This window comes from Notolepis coatsorum (genome assembly GCF_963971535.1).
Source record: "Notolepis coatsorum genome assembly, chromosome: 5".
NCBI lineage: Eukaryota > Metazoa > Chordata > Actinopteri > Aulopiformes > Paralepididae > Notolepis > Notolepis coatsorum.
The window spans coordinates 127,779,839-127,798,003 of NC_140169.1; the positions used below are offsets into that span (position 1 = coordinate 127,779,839).

Here is an 18,165-nt window from a genome sequence, read left to right on the forward strand (position 1 = left end):
GAAGAGAAAACAACGCTGAGTTTCAATCCATCCTTAAAACACAGGGAACGACTTTCACTGTAGAGAAAATAATCAGACGCTCTTACCTTCAACTATTCTCTCGTCTATATCTTGACCTGTTCCGTAAGAAGTTGTCAAGTATCTGTTGAAAAGAAATATCATTCAGCGTCAAAACCAACATACTGCACATCTAACCACCTTTTACTGTAGTGGTTCTGAAGAGTATACAGAACATTTCCTGAGCATAAACATTGTTCTGCTAATGTAATTAAGAGAAAGGCACGGGACAGTGGGTACAGACTTGACTGACATGCAGCATTACACAACATGTTGGATGTTGGTTGTGCCTGAAGGCTGAATTACTCTTTATTGGTTGCGGAGGGTAACATCATTTATAGTTCCCTGCGACCTTGTTGCTAAGCCCTCCTCGACGCGAGAACAAGGTACACTTCGGGCAGAGTGTCCTGTGACACTTTCACACTCGGTATCAATTTGACTTCAGTGTCGGCCAAATGCTAGTATATCTTTCTACTAATCTAGCGATACATAGGATATAATGTAATATTCCTTTGTGCCATAGACTAGGGTGTTAAAACGACGTGGGTGGGCAGTGCAGAGAGTGGGTAATGGGTATGTCATTGGGGTGATCAAGTTTGCAACTACCATCACATTTGTGTAAGAGCCACTAGGACTGGGCAATTAATAGAGTTGCAAATTCAATTACAATTTTGGCTACAATCATGAAAACAAAATAATCGAGACTAAATCGTTTTGTCTTGTGTTCCTTCACAGTGTTGCGCTCCAGCCCCTCCCCTCAAGCGCAAACAGTAGCTTCAGCTCGTGTCGAGAGAGAGGAGGGAGCCACAATGTGTTTGTCCAGTTATTTTGAAACGTCTTTGGTAACTTGAAGATGACAGAAAGGCAGCCTTTGGGGCGCCCCGGTGGCGCACCACGTATATACGCTCAGTGTAGGGCTGGGCGATAAAACAATAATGATAATCATTGCAATATATTTTTCCTCGATATAAATATGAAACGTGGTCAACCATTTTATAAAGTTATATAAAAGAATTTTATAAGAAATAAAAGAAAGGCAGCCTTTGGTCGAGAAGGAAAGGAGAAACTAATCCAGTGGTTGTCATATGATGTTCTCAAATCAATGAGTAATTGTGTTTAATAATCATGATTTTAGTATCAATCAAAAATAATCGTGATTATCATTTCTGACATAATAAAGCAGCCCAAAGGCCCACAGCACCTCTAGAAGGTGACAGTAGATGTAAACCTCTCTACACCCACATCCAGCACTGCCACGTGACGTCAGCCTCATCCAGGTCAACAAAACTGACATGTAACTCCCACGACCGACGCTAAGCTGCGATGCCATGGCTGCAAACTATGCTCATCTAAGAGGGAAACGTACCGAGAGACCCAGTATTGTCAACAGTGTCAACAGGCTCCAGGGTATCAACAATGCAGATGATACGATATTACAATGTACTAGTATTAGGGGTGTACACGTACCGAACAATATAATAATAATTATTATTATATATATTTTTTTACAAATCGATTATTAATTTCAATATAGAATATTCGTCGACAGCCCTACAAGTACAATTAGTTACTGCCAAACTTTCCCCCACTGTACCGAAAACCCGTACCGAACCTTGACTTCAAAACCGAGGTACATACCGTACCGTGGTTTTTGTGTACCGTTACACGCCTAACTAGTAGAGTTAAAATATGTATTACAATGTACTAGTACAGTCCAAATATGCATTACAATATAAATATACTAGTACAGTCCAAATATGCATTACAATGTACTAGTATACAGTCCAAATATGCATTACAATATAAATATACTAGTACAGTCCAAATATGCATTACAATGTACTAGTTAGTATACAGTCCAAATATGCATTACAATATACTAGTATACAGTCCAAATATGCATTACAATATACTAGTATACAGTCCAAATATGCATTACACTGTAGTAGTATAGACTCCAAATATGCATTACAATATACTAGTATACAGTCCAAATATGCATTACAATGTAGTAGTATAGACTCCAAATATGCATTACAATATACTAGTATACACTCCAAATATGCATTACAATATACTAGTATACACTCCAAATATGCATTACAATATACTAGTATACACTCCAAATATGCATTACAATATACTAGCAGGGTTTCCCATTAATGATCTAGACTGTGGCGGCCCGCCACAGTCTAATTAGTCCCGCCACAGTTGTATAATGAACCAAAAAATATATATACCGGTATATTAAAAAAAATTAAAAACACAGCCGTTCCATGTATTTGTTAAATTCCACCACCAGCACACCTTGATTCAACTAATAAAGGGCTAGTTAAGTTGAATCAGGTGTGCTGGTGGTGGAATTTAACAAATACATTGAACGGCTGGGGTGCTTCGAGGAGAGGATTGGGAAGCACTAGTCTAGTCGATTTTGTGTTTTGAGCACAAAGTTCATCATAGATCTAGCCTCTTTATTTTGTGTGCACCAGATTGATGCATTTAACTTTAAAATGTAAAAAAAACAAAAAAAAAACGGGTGGGCCATGCCCCCGGACCCCCCTAGAGGGTCAGAGGTTCACCCCCCATAGTCTCTGAAAATCCTGTGGGAAACACTGACTAGTATACAGTCCAAATATGCATTACAATATACAAGTATACAGTCGAAATATGCATTACAATATACTAGTATACAGTCCAAATATGCATTACAATATACTAGTATACAGTCGAAATATGCATTACAATATACTAGTATACAGTCGAAATATGCATTACAATATACTAGTATACAGTCCAACGAACATAACTACACCACTTTGTGATGATCTTCGTAATAATAAGTAATACGTAATAAGTCCTTTGGCTTGGAATTACATTGGCAGGCGAGTATCCTAGTTACAGTAACAGATTGATTTGAAAGGCAGTGCCAGGGCTGGACTGCTACCACCATCAAAGTCACCACACCAGTGGTTCAGAGGATATGATGTCATTCTAACCTGAGCACAAACTTTGTGTTCTCAGTCTTCCCAGCGCCAGACTCTCCGGAGACGATGATGGACTGGCTCATCTTCAGGACCCTCATATCCCTGTACGTCTTGTCAGCTGAGGAAGAGGTGCGAACATTAGATTATACTCTCCAGATTATACTCTCCTTTTGCCGCAAGACACAAACCGAACCTCGAATAATCAAAAGGGCCCCCCCCCCCCCCCCCCCCCCAATATCAAGTTGCTGAGTCACACTGGATGAAGTTTGAAATCAGAAACTTTGAAAAACGAGCATCTACTGCTCTCTAGTGGACAGTTGTGACATTACAGCCATATGGAAGCAGTTCCGTGCTCGCTCACCAATGGCGTAGACGTGGGGTGGCAGCGTGCCCAGTGACCTCCCGTGGTACTGTTTGATGATGTCTGGCGAGTAGAGCTTTGGGATGTCATAGTACGGGTTCACTGCAATCAGGATGTTGGCTACAAACGTCTGGCGGACAGGATGACAAGAGAATAAACAAACAGAAACACAATTTACACATCTACGAGGCTATTAAGATAATATAAGATAAGATATTCCTTTATTGATCCCCTTGGGGAAATTCAGGGAACTTTTCTTAGTGATTAGTGTCTATTTTATGCTAATGTGTGTAAATTATATTTGATTGCACTGCTCGTATTGTCTATTTTATACTCACTATATGCCTGTTAATAGCTAATAATAATGCTAATAGTCTTTTATAGATTTTAATGCCAGAAATCTATCATAATCAATAAGAAATCTATTACAATATCCCCATCCCCCCCCCCCCATAGATTTTAATGACAAAAACTAATCTAAAAGCTTTCCAGGATGTTTTTATATCATGTCTATTTTGTGTCTACATCACTTCTGTGGAGCACTTTGGGCTGCAATTCTTACATACAAATAAAGTGTATTATTATAATAATAATAATAATAATAATAATAATAATAATAATAATAATAATAATAATAATAATAATAATAATAATAATAATAATAATAATAATAATAATAATAATATTTGTATACACTTCATACTGAATATACATCTATTCATAAACCAAGCACTACTGGAGCATGTCTATAACATTTACATTTTACATTTAGTAATTTAGCTGACGCTTTTATCCAAAGCGACTTACAAGTTCTGTACGACAAGTCCGCAGGAAGGGTACATCTCTTTCGGCTGAGTAACAAACTCATCTATAACCAACTCATCCTTATATAAAGTGAAATAAAATTAAACACCGATTTGGCTACAGCCTGGATGTCCTCAGACAGGCCATTCCAAAGCCTAGGGGCCCCGACAAGAAAGGCTCTGATGACCTTTTGCTTTCTGCTCAGACATTGGAACCAGCAACAGGGCAAAAGCAGTTCCTTCAGCAGCCACTAGAGGGCAGCACGTTCACCTCATTGATCCCAACCAGCCTCCGCTCCACCAGCTGGTAGCCCTGTCTCACCGTGGCCTCAGAGAACCCAATTAAATTCAGTAGGGAACAGGATAGCTCTCCCTGTCTGATAACAGAGGCATCTGAGCCTGGGGGCGGAGGGCACGAGGGCCAGCAGGGAGACAGCGAAGACAGGAGCCCTCTCTCTGTGTGTGGTGTGTAGGTGTGTGTGTGTAGGTGTGTGTAGGTGTGTGTAGGTGTGTGTGTGTGTGTGTGTGTGTGTGTGTGTGTGTGTGTGTGTGTGTGTGTGTGTGTGTGTGTGTGTGTGTCTCTCTCTTTCGGTCTGTCTATCTCTGTGTGGTGCAGACAGGGTTTTGCATGTGCATGTCTGAGCGGTTATCTGCCTTGCTTTCTGACAGACACCCAACAGCCCAAAGTAACAGTGAGGTCACAACATGTTTCCAGTAGCATCTTTGCACAAAGTTCAAAATGTTTTGCTCCATTGATGTGGAGGGGGGGGGGGGGGGGGGGACGATGACACACACACACACACACACACACACCCTGCCCTCTGTAATAGTAGCCATAAAGAATCCATCCACCATGCCACTATCCAGCATTAGTTCTACAGCTGTCACTATCTAATGTCCTGTGATTCTTTTCAATTTTCTAATTCTTGAAGAGTTGGAGCTGTACAAATAAGTTTTTTGGAATATTCTTTACCCATTATAAGTCAGAACATAGACAGGTTTTTTGTTTGTAAACAATGTGTTTGAGCCAATCAGCAACACCCGCTGAATCATGTGACTGATTTGCCCCCTACCTGCGACGCCAGAAAAGTACAACAGGGCTCTATGGAGAAACCACGGCACTCCCCTGACTAAAAGTATAATGGAGCTCTATGGAGAAACCATGGCACTCCCCTGACTAAAAGTATAATGGAGCTCTATGGAGAAACCACAGCACTCCCCTGACTAAAAGTATAATGGAGCTCTATGGAAAAACCATGGCACTACCCTGACTAAAAGTATAATGGAGCTCTATGGAGAAACCACGGCACTCCCCTGACTAAAAGTATAATGGAGCTCTATGGAGAAACCACGGCACTCCCCTGACTAAAAGTATAATGGAGCTCTATGGAGAAACCATGGCACTCCCCTGACTAAAAGTATAATGGAGCTCTATGGAGAAACCATGGCACTCCCCTGACTAAAAGTATAATGGAGCTCTATGGAGAAACCACGGCACTCCCCTGACTAAAAGTATAATGGAGCTCTATGGAGAAACCATGGCACTCCCCTGACTAAAAGTATAATGGAGCTCTATGGAGAAACCATGGCACTCCCCTGACTAAAAGTATAATGGAGCTCTATGGAGAAACCATGGCACTCCCCTGACTAAAAGTATAATGGAGCTCTATGGAGAAACCACAGCACTCCCCTGACTAAAAGTATAATGGAGCTCTATGGAGAAACCATGGCACTCCCCTGACTAAAAGTATAATGGAGCTCTATGGAGAAACCACGGCACTCCCCTGACTAAAAGTATAATGGAGCTCTATGGAGAAACCATGGCACTCCCCTGACTAAAAGTATAATGGAGCTCTATGGAGAAACCACGGCACTCCCCTGACTAAAGGTATAATGGACCTCTATGGAGAAACCATGGCACCCCCCCTGACTAAAAGTATAATGGAGCTCTATGGAGAAACCACAGCACTCCCCTGACTAAAAGTATAATGGAGCTCTATGGAGAAACCACAGCACTCCCCTGACTAAAAGTATAATGGAGCTCTATGGAGAAACCACAGCACTCCCCTGACTAAAAGTATAATGGAGCTCTATGGAGAAACCACGGCACTCCCCTGACTAAAAGAGTACAGCAACTGGCAATGGGCCTGGTCTACAAGATACACTACACCACTAAGATACCCATGTACATGTCAAAATACTTCCCAAAGGTCAGTGAATACCACGACCACAACACCAGAGGGAGCTCCACAAATCATGTTAAACCCAGATTCGGCTCAAACAAGGGACTAAACACGTTTCGCAATTATGCCACATCAATGTGGAACGCCCTACCCACAGCTGTAAAGGAATGTGAATCACTACCCACCTTCAAAACCACTCTCAAAGAGCACCTACGGGAGGCTGGAATTCGAAACTGGCCCCTGTAAATGTCCAAACCCAACCCCCTCCAATGTACAGTTTCCATCCCCCCACCCCACCTACCATGGCACTCCTCTGAAACCATGGCACTCCTCTGAAACCATGGCACTCCTCTGATTAAAAGTTGTTTCAAACGAAAACGGCTGGATGTCATTTGGCCAAATCAGCATGGCTGTGAGTCTTTCACCTTTTACACATCTAGCTTTGGCATAGAATGGTTGTTTAGATCAGTGGTTCCCAAAGTCGGGGTCGCGACCCAAAGGTGGGCCGCGAGCAGCCACGGATGGGCCGCGAGATGATTTAATAAAAAAAATAAAATAAAAAAAATAAAAAAAAAACTTTTTTTTTTTTTTTTTTTTTTTTTTTTTTTTTTTTTTTTTTTTTTATTATTATTTTTTTGTCAGGCCACTGAACTTAGAAGCAGGCCAGGACAGTGTTTCTAGTTGTATTCAAAAATTCTATTCTATTGTATTCTAAAATGTGACTATATGGTTTTATATTAACTTAATAAATAAACAAAAACGAAAAATCTACTTATTTCAACGAACATTTCAAACTAAATAACAGATTATGCACATAAAACGCTGAAAACAACCGAAGCAACAATAGTATTTTAATGAGGCTATTATTATTATCATTATTATTTTGCAACAAGTTAGCCCTCTCATAAATAGCACATATAAATGAATAACTAACTTGAACTAACTTAATAGGATTGAAGTGATATTTGGCTTAAAAAATCGGTCGCCTGGCAAAAAAAAAAAAAAAAAAAAACAGACGATGTGCATTGGGCCGCGGCTCTCTGACGCCTTATTTTCTGGGCCCCGGCCGGAAAAGTTTGGGAACCCCTGGTTTAGATCACTAGCATGGCTAAGAAATGCAAATATATGGTACTCTCCCCCATTGTTCTGACCAGGTTCCTTTTTGCCTCCTTTGCGCACAGCGAGTCTGACGGGGACGAGACGCACGTGTATTACTCAAGTGTTTACCAACGCCTCTACTTCCTCAGGCGCCTAAGGAAGTTCCAAGTCAGTCAGAAGATCCTTAAGAACTTCTACTCATGTACAATAGAGAGCATCCTGACTGGCAATATCACCTCCTGGTTTGGGAATAGCACCGCACAAGACCGAAGCAGACTACAGAGAGTGGCACGTTCAGCCGAACGCACAATTGGAGGGGGGCTTCCCACTCTCCAGAACATTTACAACAAGCGGTGCAGGGGTAAGGCTAAGATAATTATTAAGGACTCCAGCCACCCAAACAACTGCCTCTTTGAACTGCTGCGGTCAGGCAAGCGATACCGGAGTCTCATGGCAAGCACAGAAAGACTCAGAAGAAGCTTCTATCCCCAGGCCATCAGGTTGCTCAACGAACAATAACACTATGCAACAACCATCAAATGCACTCACAACACACACATCCACACGCACACACTCACTTTAAACAAACAACACACTGCAGCACCCACTCTCCACACTTTAGAACACCTAAACACACTTTATATTTATTGGTAAAGGATTTGCACTACAACCCATACCTCAGTACACCTTACTGTAAATTGTACCTAAATTGTACCTCATCCCATTTCTGCTTTGCACTATATAGTATTGTATATTAGTATATTGCATAGTATATTGTATGGTAACTCAGTTACTTCTATTCTGCATCGAACATTGTACATATGTATATACTGAACACTGTGTCTACGTACGTGACTTCTATTTTTACTTCCATTTACATGCTATACTATTTTATATATTTTGTATAAAAGTATTCTGTACTTCTGTATGACAACTATTAAAGAAACTTGAACTTGATCACCAGTGTAAACAACCCTTTACAGCCAACATTACCAGTGTAAACAACCCTTTACAGCCAACATTACCAGTGTAAACAACCCTTTACAGCCAACATTACAGTATCAGTGTAAACAACCCTTTACAGCCACAAAATACAGCAAATGTGATTAAAATGTTGTGTAGCGAGTCCATGTTCCAAGATCTCAGTATCAACCAGAGAATGAAAACATATCTCCACTGCCATTTCTAATTTTGGTGGTTTGTTTACATTTGGATTGCTGATAGGACTGTGTCTAGTGTGTGATGGATATCCAACATGCTTTTGTTCATACGATACTTAGGACTGTGTCTAGTGTGCGATGGATGGATATCAAACATGCTTTTGTTCGTACGATACTTACATAAATTTTGTCTTTGCTATATCTCACGCGAACATTGTTGAGAAGAGTGGCTTCATTCAAGTACATCAAAGAACCTGACGGAAAGAGAGAGAAAGGAGGTTATTGAAGTACTACTGGCAAAGGTTTGAAGTGTAAATGCAGACACTGCAACCTTCACAAGAGTGACAGTAAACGCATGTCGCAGCATTGCAAAGGTGTTTGAACAAAACAACGCTTCAGAGGAAATTAACATCCAGCTAGAAACTGTTTCCGCTGTTCTCCAAGTACCTCCGATGTTCCCCAGATAGATTTAGGGTTGTATTCATCATGCATGATAATGCATGATATATGAAACATTATCCTAAGCTTAAAAGGAAGAATTAGGGGAAATGCGCTTACCGTCTTCACCAGAAAAGATAGATACCAGTTTCCTCTGTGTGTTCAGTAGAAAGCTATCCGGCTGCAAGGTAGCCTAGCTTAGCACAAATTAATGGAAGAGGATACGGTCCACGAGCCTATCTTAAAACTCCGGGAGAGGTGTTTTTGGCCAACAGTGGTCCGTATCTGCTACCATTAATCGGTGCGGTCCAGACATACACTAGGTTTTGTTTTCTGTTGTTTTATGGATTTTGAGTTATGCTCAAGCTCATAATAACCATCAAATTGCATTGCCTCAGATGACTGAACATTTTATGGACAGGCATGTTCCCGTACCTGCATGAAACATCTATAACTATCCACTGTTGATCAAGCCTATTGTAGAACTAGAATTATTATCAATGAAAAAAAAATATTTAATTGCTTCATAGCATTGCATTTTAATAATTTGAGAGATCATAGAAATCAAAGCTCATAGAACAACAACAACAACAACAACAACACATTAAACTCACAGTTGTCTTCCACATGTTTGTTGACATCATCTTCAGCAGGAAAAACTTGGTTGACTGCGGCCAAAAAGGTCTACAAGAAAACACAAACCAGGAGAGACTAGTATTTGATTTTTGATTTTTGATTTTGAAGTCTTTATTTCGAACATGCAATGAATACAACAAACAATAACAAAAAAGAAAAACAACTCAATCTGCATGTTCGAAAAGGAGTAGGAAGAAGTATACACTTATTTAATCCTACCCCTTTTCCACTACTCAAATGAGTGTACTATTTTAAACATAAAAAAGAAAAGAAAAGAAAAGAAAAGAAAAAAAAAATATATATATATATGCAAAACAAAAAACAAAAACTATATATGTATAAAATAAAATAAAATAGAAACAAAATAAAAATGTAAACACCCGTGAATATCAAGTCCCTTCTTCATCCCTGTACCTTGTGAACATAATTTCCTTATACATCAGTTTGAATTGTCTCATGTTTGGACATTGCTTTAACACCACATTAAGACTGTTCCACAGTTTCACTCCACATATTGAGATGCAGTGTTTTCTCATGGTAGTGCGTACGTTTAGCACCTTTAAATTGTGTTCTCCCCTCAGATTATAACAATATTAGCTTAACAATAGTCAAAGTCAAGACATCTCACCCTCTACAAGCTCACTCACTAACCGTCATCCAGCACAAAGAGAGTGTAGGTAAGTACAGTATAACGGGAATAAAGAGTGGAGTGTACAGTATGCATTCTATTCCTGTCCCTGCTAATAGCGTATTGATTTGCGCCAGGGCCGCTTGATGCTTTCATCAATGTGTACTTTTTTCTCTCTCTCCCTCTTCAGCTTCACACTGGGGATAAATATATCAACCGTTCCACATTTCCACTGGACTTCAAACTGCAAGTGGCCCCGGGCCTCAGGAGCCAGCGCAGAATAATGAGTGGCACATCAAGGCCTGATGAATAATTTGGAAGGGGGAGAGGGTAACAGGATCTGGCTTAGCTGGGGGGGAGAGAGAGAGAGAGAGGGAGAGAAAGATGTTGTGTAGCGACTGGGACTTGGCACCGGCCGCTCCTCCTCCTGCTCCTCCTCCTCCTCCGGCCGTCCGAGACGCCACTCAACACCTCCGGAGAGAAGGGCACAGCCGTTGAGACGCCAGTCAACACCCCCGCCACACACGTGGCCCAAGCGGGACTAAACACCATTGTGCTCCCGCGCCGTGGTGCCGGGGGTTCTGTTCAGAGTTCAGACCCAGACCCGGACGCTCGTTTTGGGAACGCCTCCCGGTGCAGAGCCAGTGGGTTGACCGTGAGTTCCAGTCTAAAGGGTCAAAGCTGCTCAAAATACACAGCGCTAGTGAGAGTGCTGCGTGACTGCGATGAGAACTTTCTGAGATCTAATGAGTTTGTCCCATCTGTCTGCGTTCTCGTCATCATCGCCACTCAGATCAGCGTGAAGAGATGCAGCTTGGGCGGAAACGGGGTCACATGACAGTGATTTGCCTGAAAACAAGCCACGGGTCGAAGGGTCTTTACCGCTGGTTGTAAAAGATGGCTAATCCAGTCAATCGTTACAGGAACGTTAACAATGATAGGGACTAATGAAGAATTTCAGTGGTGAAGATATGAATTTTACAAGCCACAGCTACTTGGGAGCAGGCTGTGTGACGTCTCTAAGCCCTCTGCTATTAGTTAAGCACACATTTCACATCCTGCCAAGAAAAGACAGATCATGTCGCTGAGCCAAACTCAGAGATTTCAGAGAACATGTGACCCGGGGTGTCGAGGCTGTTTGTCTGTGATCTGCAGGCCAAACACCAACAGGCCACTGCCATAGGTCATGGGGCCCTACCCAGGTAATTATAGTTAACTAAAACTAAAGCTAAACTAAAGCTAAACTAAAACTAAACTAAAACTAGGTGTGCAAAAACATGAGTAAAAAAAATAAAAACTAGAACAAATTGAGTAAAACGATCTAAAATCATGTTTAGTTTTCTGTAGTAATGTCGTTTTAGTCTTTGTCAACACAACAAGCATGAGGAGGCATTGGTCCATAATGTTCATTGAGACAGATGTTTACATGACTGTGGGTCAGTTGCCTTCACAAAGTGATGTATTTGTATTATACAATACCTATAATCCTTTTTTTTTTTTTTCTTTTTTAATATATATACCATAACACATTTTAAACAATAAAAACTAAACTGAGGTCGGCCGGGTAGCCCAGCGGACTAAGCGTCTGTCTACCACCACAGAGACAGTGGGATCAAATCCAGCTGTGGTGCTTCCGGGTTGGCCGACCGTCCATACTAACACCATTGGCAGTGTTAGCGGGTGGGAAACAGCGACTCCTACAGTTCGGTCGGGGCGCTTGCACAGCAAGGGAAGGATCTAGGAGAGGTAGTGTGACCTTCCACACGTTACACTCTCCCAGTGAGAGTCCGCGCTGCCAGGTGAAAAGAAGCGGTGGGCTGGGTACACATGTGTCAGAGGAAGCATGTGATAGTCTCCGCCCTCCCGGACCGACGGTAGGGGGTAGAGTGCGCAACGACCAGGAAGGGGAGTGGGAATTGGCATAACGACTAACATTGGGATGGAGAAGAACGGAAAAAGAAAGAGGAAAAATAATAATAATACAATTAAAATAAACAAAACTGAAACTAGCAAACCCACACTGGAAACTAAATTAGAAAGCTAAATCGAAATAAAAACAAAATGAAAAACACCAAACTATAATAACCTGGGTTATATAGTTCAACTATAATAAGTCTGGGCCCCCGACCAGACCTCCTCCACTGCCAAGGTGTTTAATCTCGCCAATTAAAGAGGCACTGCAGGCCTTTAATACCCAGAGGCTGGCGCACTGAGGTGACGTACAGTCAATTCATTCTTTCCAAGAAAAGGCCTGTTCCACATTCTCAGCCCTGAACTGGCAGGAGCCCACAGCAGCACAGAGCCACGTGAGGAGCCTCCAGGGGCAAGAAGAGGGGAGACAGAGGGGAGAGAAGAAGGGAGAGACAGAGGGGAGAGACAGAGGGAAGAGAGAAGAGGGGAGAGAGAAGAGGGGAGAGACAGAGGGAAGAGAGAAGAGGGGAGAGACAGAGGGGAGAGACAGAGGGGAGAGAAGAGGGGAGAGACAGAGGGGAGAGACAGAGGGGAGAGACAGAGGGGAGAGACAGAGGGGAGAGACAGAGGGAAGAGAGAAGAGGGGAGACAGAGGGGAGAGACAGAGGGGAGAGACAGAGGGGAGAGACAGAGGGGAGAGACAGAGGGGAGAGACAGAGGGGAGAGAGAAGAGGGGAGACAGAGGGGAGAGAAGAAGGGAGAGAAGAGGGGAGAGACAGAGGAGAGAGACAGAGGAGAGAGACAGAGGGGAGAGACAGAGGGAAGAGACAGAGGGAAGAGAGAAGAGGGGAGAGAGAAGAGGGGAGACAGAGGGGAGAGAAGAAGGGAGAGAAGAGGGGAGAGACAGAGGGAAGAGAGAAGAGGGGAGAGAGAAGAGGGGAGAGACAGAGGAGAGAGACAGAGGAGAGAGACAGAGGGGAGAGACAGAGGGGAGAGACAGAGGGAAGAGAGAAGAGGGGAGAGAGAAGAGGGGAGACAGAGGGGAGAGAGACAGAGGGGAGAGACAGAGGGAAGAGAGAAGAGGGGAGAGAGAAGAGGGGAGAGACAGAGGAGAGAGACAGAGGGGAGAGACAGAGGGGAGAGACAGAGGGGAGAGACAGAGGGGAGAGAAGAGGGGAGAGACAGAGGGGAGAGACAGAGGGGAGAGAAGAGGGGAGAGAAGAGGGGAGAGACAGAGGGGAGAGAGAAGAGGGGAGAGACAGAGGGGAGAGACAGAGGGGAGAGAAGAGGGGAGAGAAGAGGGGAGAGACAGAGGGGAGAGAGAAGAGGGGAGAGACAGAGGGGAGAGACAGAGGGGAGAGAAGAGGGGAGAGAAGAGGGGAGAGACAGAGGGGAGAGAGAAGAGGGGAGAGACAGAGGGGAGAGAGAAGAGGGGAGAGAGAAGAGGGGAGAGACAGAGGAGAGAGACAGAGGAGAGAGACAGAGGGGAGAGACAGAGGGAAGAGACAGAGGGAAGAGAGAAGAGGGGAGAGAGAAGAGGGGAGACAGAGGGGAGAGAAGAAGGGAGAGAAGAGGGGAGAGACAGAGGGAAGAGAGAAGAGGGGAGAGAGAAGAGGGGAGAGACAGAGGAGAGAGACAGAGGAGAGAGACAGAGGGGAGAGACAGAGGGAAGAGAGAAGAGGGGAGAGAGAAGAGGGGAGACAGAGGGGAGAGAGACAGAGGGGAGAGACAGAGGGAAGAGAGAAGAGGGGAGAGAGAAGAGGGGAGAGACAGAGGAGAGAGACAGAGGGGAGAGACAGAGGGGAGAGACAGAGGGGAGAGACAGAGGGGAGAGAAGAGGGGAGAGACAGAGGGGAGAGACAGAGGGGAGAGAAGAGGGGAGAGAAGAGGGGAGAGACAGAGGGGAGAGAGAAGAGGGGAGAGACAGAGGGGAGAGACAGAGGGGAGAGAAGAGGGGATAGAAGAGGGGAGAGACAGAGGGGAGAGAGAAGAGGGGAGAGACAGAGGGGAGAGACAGAGGGGAGAGAAGAGGGGAGAGACAGAGGGGAGAGAGAAGAGGGGAGAGACAGAGGGGAGAGAGAAGAGGGGAGAGAGAAGAGGGGAGAGACAGAGGAGAGAGACAGAGGGGAGAGACAGAGGGGAGAGACAGAGGGGAGAGACAGAGGGGAGAGAGAAGAGGGGAGAGACAGAGGGGAGAGAGAAGAGGGGAGAGAGAAGAGGGGAGAGACAGAGGGGAGAGAGAAGAGGGGAGAGAGAAGAGGGGAGAGACAGAGGGGAGAGAGAAGAGGGGAGAGAGAAGAGGGGAGAGACAGAGGAGAGAGACAGAGGGGAGAGACAGAGGGGAGAGACAGAGGGGAGAGACAGAGGGGAGAGACAGAGGGGAGAGAAGAGGGGAGAGAAGAGGGGAGAGAGAAGAGGGGAGAGACAGAGGGGAGAGACAGAGGGGAGAGAAGAGGGGAGAGAAGAGGGGAGAGACAGAGGGGAGAGAGAAGAGGGGAGAGACAGAGGGGAGAGAGAAGAGGGGAGAGAGAAGAGGGGAGAGACAGAGGAGAGAGACAGAGGGGAGAGACAGAGGGGAGAGACAGAGGGGAGAGAGAAGAGGGGAGAGACAGAGGGGAGAGAAGAGGGGAGAGACAGAGGGGAGAGAGAAGAGGGGAGAGACAGAGGGGAGAGACAGGGGAGAGACAGAGGGGAGAGAAGAGGGGAGAGAAGAGGGGAGAGAAGAGGGGAGAGAAGAGGGGAGAGACAGAGGGGAGAGACAGAGGGGAGAGACAGGGGGGAGAGACAGAGGGGAGAGACAGAGGGGAGAGACAGAGGGGAGAGAAGAGGGGAGAGAAGAGGGGAGAGAAGAGGGGAGAGAAGAGGGGAGAGAAGAGGGGAGAGAAGAGGGAAGAGAACAAACAAACAAACAAGAGGGAAGAGAAGAGGGAAGAGGAGAGAGAAGAGGGAAGTGGGGAGAGAAGAGGGAAGAGACAAGAGGGGAGAGACGGAGGGGAAGGAGGTGGGGCAGGTGATGCAAGGGCCCCCCGATTTTCTTTTTTTTAAAGGAACCATCCACGTTTAAAAATCAAGCATAATCTCAGTCTGCGGTGAGACACAAAATGGTGTAGTCGTGCCGGGATTAATTGATAAAGACACATTTCCTGACGTGGCTTTTTGGGACATCAGGAACTCCTTTTGACGATGTAGCCTATTTTGTTTGCAACTTTGAACGTTTGAAAGAGCACAAACGGGCACGGGAAGGTGGAGAGGGATCCATCGAAACCAGTTTTACTAAAAGAATGACATGCAGCGAGAATAATGCAAACTCTGTGGGGACGAGTCGCAGTTCGCTCCGGGGCGTTCTTGCACAGTAGCCCCCAGAGGTTCCAGCTCTGATTGAGAGAGAAAAGCTCCTCTGCAAAAAAAGATGGAATTTCTCATTTTATTGTTCCTTTTGATAACGAGTCACCGACACCGAAGCCCCCCCTGCTGCCAACGACACCAGTGTTGAACGGCGGAGGCCGGCGGGGATACATTACACACCGCATAGGACACAGACTCGGCCATTGTCGCGGAGTGTGTGACACGGTGTCATGCACCGAGGGGCCAATCCCTCCTGACGTTCGTTCACCCAGGGGGCACTGCCAGTTTAGAGCCCGCAGGGAGCCGGTCAGACACTGGCACCAACTGCCCACTGCCGGACAAAATGCACATTGTTGCTGCTAACTCACTCAGACGGCCACACAGCCCGCGGCGGAGGCCAGGAACCGCCACTGCAGTCTAGGGAACGGATGTACTGTACCCGGCTGCGAATGACCCAGAAATATAAACAATCTTACGTGCGATACAAACACACAAAGAGAGCCCCGAGAGCTCCTCGACACATTAAAGGCTCCGGCGAGAGGCTGAATGTCAACAGAATGAGCGAGCGGACTGTTCGAGGACAACACTGGGTCGGAGAGGACCTCCCCGGTGAAGGGCGGTTAGGCCGAATGGGAAGCTTAGGGGGTTACCATAGAGACTGGGTTAAAGTGACATTAAGAGCTTTGCACGGGATGATATGCTAATGGCCCGTGTCAAGGAGGAAAGTGAATTAGCGGCTAGAGCGGTGGCCCATCTGGGAAAATCTGTTTAACTAAACGAAAGAGACACTTCCTCTTTAGATCGTGTGGATTGATTTTGTCTCGTTTTAAGTGACAGTACAGTGGGGCCCCGACATCTGTAAGATAATGTAACTTATCTGTTGGTTTTACATTGATAGTGTCAAATCATAAATTTGAATTATATTTATGGCATCTAGTTTGCCTTACATGATGTGACCTGTGTTAAAGGCTACAGGTTAGGCAGACCTGTGTCAAACAGCATTTGCAAACAGATTATTACCGATTACTTTAACCTCCCGGGAGAGCTAGATGGGTGGGGTTATTAACACATTGAGTGCCACGGACGCTTTTTGTCGTTAGTTCATGCCGACCTTTGAGTGCCCCCGACGCTATATAGCGTTTGTTTGTCGTTTTATTTTATTTTATTATTGGCGATTTGAATTTATATTTCATCAATCGAGCCTCGGGTTAGTGCTGCAGAGTCTCTCTGAGCTCAATTGGGAAGATACCGCCCCCTATCGTCTCTCCCTGTGTAACTGCACCCCATTACTTTACACTGATGCAGGGGGAGTGGTCAGTTTGCTCATTTTACTTTTCCTTCAAGCCAACTGAAGGTTCGATTGTGCTCACCGGCCCGGAAAACGCGTGGATTATGTATTTACAGGACTCAACACTGTAATCAATAAGCGTGATCGATATTTGGAATGGCAATCAGGAATTGGAATAATCTTTTTGGATAACATCTGATCTCAGGTAAGGAATTTATTTTACCAGTCTTAGGATAATCAGAGCTGTTTTCACAGAGATATAAGCTTTTGCCCTATGCGTGTGTGTGCGCGGTGATCGCTGATGAGGAAATGAGAGATCGATTTTTCAGCCCGCCTCTATAGCGTGCATAAATAAATACACATATACTATCGATAATCTAGCGTTTATTTGAAAACGATTCATAAATAGGCCAAAAAAATTACACCGTTGTGTATTCTAGAATATTCCAGTAAATGCCATTTATCACGGAATCTATTATTTTCCTGAAAAACAAGGGCTTTTCAAAATGCTATAAAACGAAAATGAACCGATTAAAAAACAATCCGTTTCGACAATGTTGACTGCAAACAAATCATTGATAAGCGGCAGGCAGATTAGACACATAGCCATAATGTAAGACAGAGATTATGCGTTCACAACGCTATCATTGAAGTGGGTGGTGGCATTTAACCATATTTCCAATGTTAATGGCTGGCACTCAAACTGTTAAGACATTAAACGCTAGAATGTTTACACTGTTTGAAACTACTTTTCTGTGACTGATAAATTACCTGACACCTAGAATTATAAGACGAGGACGTGTCAATGAGTGTCATCATAGAAACGTTTGAAAATGGCTTCCCCTTGCTGTGTAATGTTAACTTGTTAGTTGTTAGCATTAAAGAATTACACCAGGATAGCTTAGCTTAGCAAAGAGCTAATAAGACGTTGTCGCTGTTGGGATTTCGCACCCCTTTATTGATCAGAAATACTCTTAGGCTTATGACCATAGGATGCCTGGTCATACGGCTCTATATTCTCATATACATGTAGATTGACATATAGATTTACAGACACGAGCCAAATCGTTACTAGAGAAGACAAGTTATCGTTGTGCCGGACGGCAGTTAGACAGGAGGTTCAAGTTAAAGGAACATGACAACTTTTGGGGAAATTAGCTTATTTGCCATCTACCCTGGAGTTAGACAAGCAGATGCATACCCTTTTCTTCTCTGTGCATGAATTAGGCTTAGGGAACAGCCACACCGTTAGCCTAGCTTAGCGTCATTCACT

At 44.4% G+C, this 18,165-nt stretch overlaps 1 protein-coding gene across 2 annotated transcripts in view; it reads right to left on the bottom strand.

Moving 5' to 3' along the window:
- The window catches only part of LOC311229139 (unconventional myosin-VI-like), a 167,791-nt gene that overhangs the window by 92,282 nt on the left and 57,344 nt on the right, over nucleotides 1–18,165 (bottom strand). For both annotated transcript variants that reach the window (XM_084315167.1, XM_084315166.1), the window contains exons 3-7: nucleotides 9,699–9,768; nucleotides 8,827–8,900; nucleotides 3,403–3,532; nucleotides 3,054–3,159; nucleotides 87–142 (exon numbers count right to left, since the gene is read on the bottom strand). In XM_084315167.1, coding sequence (XP_084171293.1) covers nucleotides 87–142; nucleotides 3,054–3,159; nucleotides 3,403–3,532; nucleotides 8,827–8,900; nucleotides 9,699–9,768 — 436 coding nt within the window. The remainder of the gene's footprint in view (nucleotides 1–86; nucleotides 143–3,053; nucleotides 3,160–3,402; nucleotides 3,533–8,826; nucleotides 8,901–9,698; nucleotides 9,769–18,165) is intronic.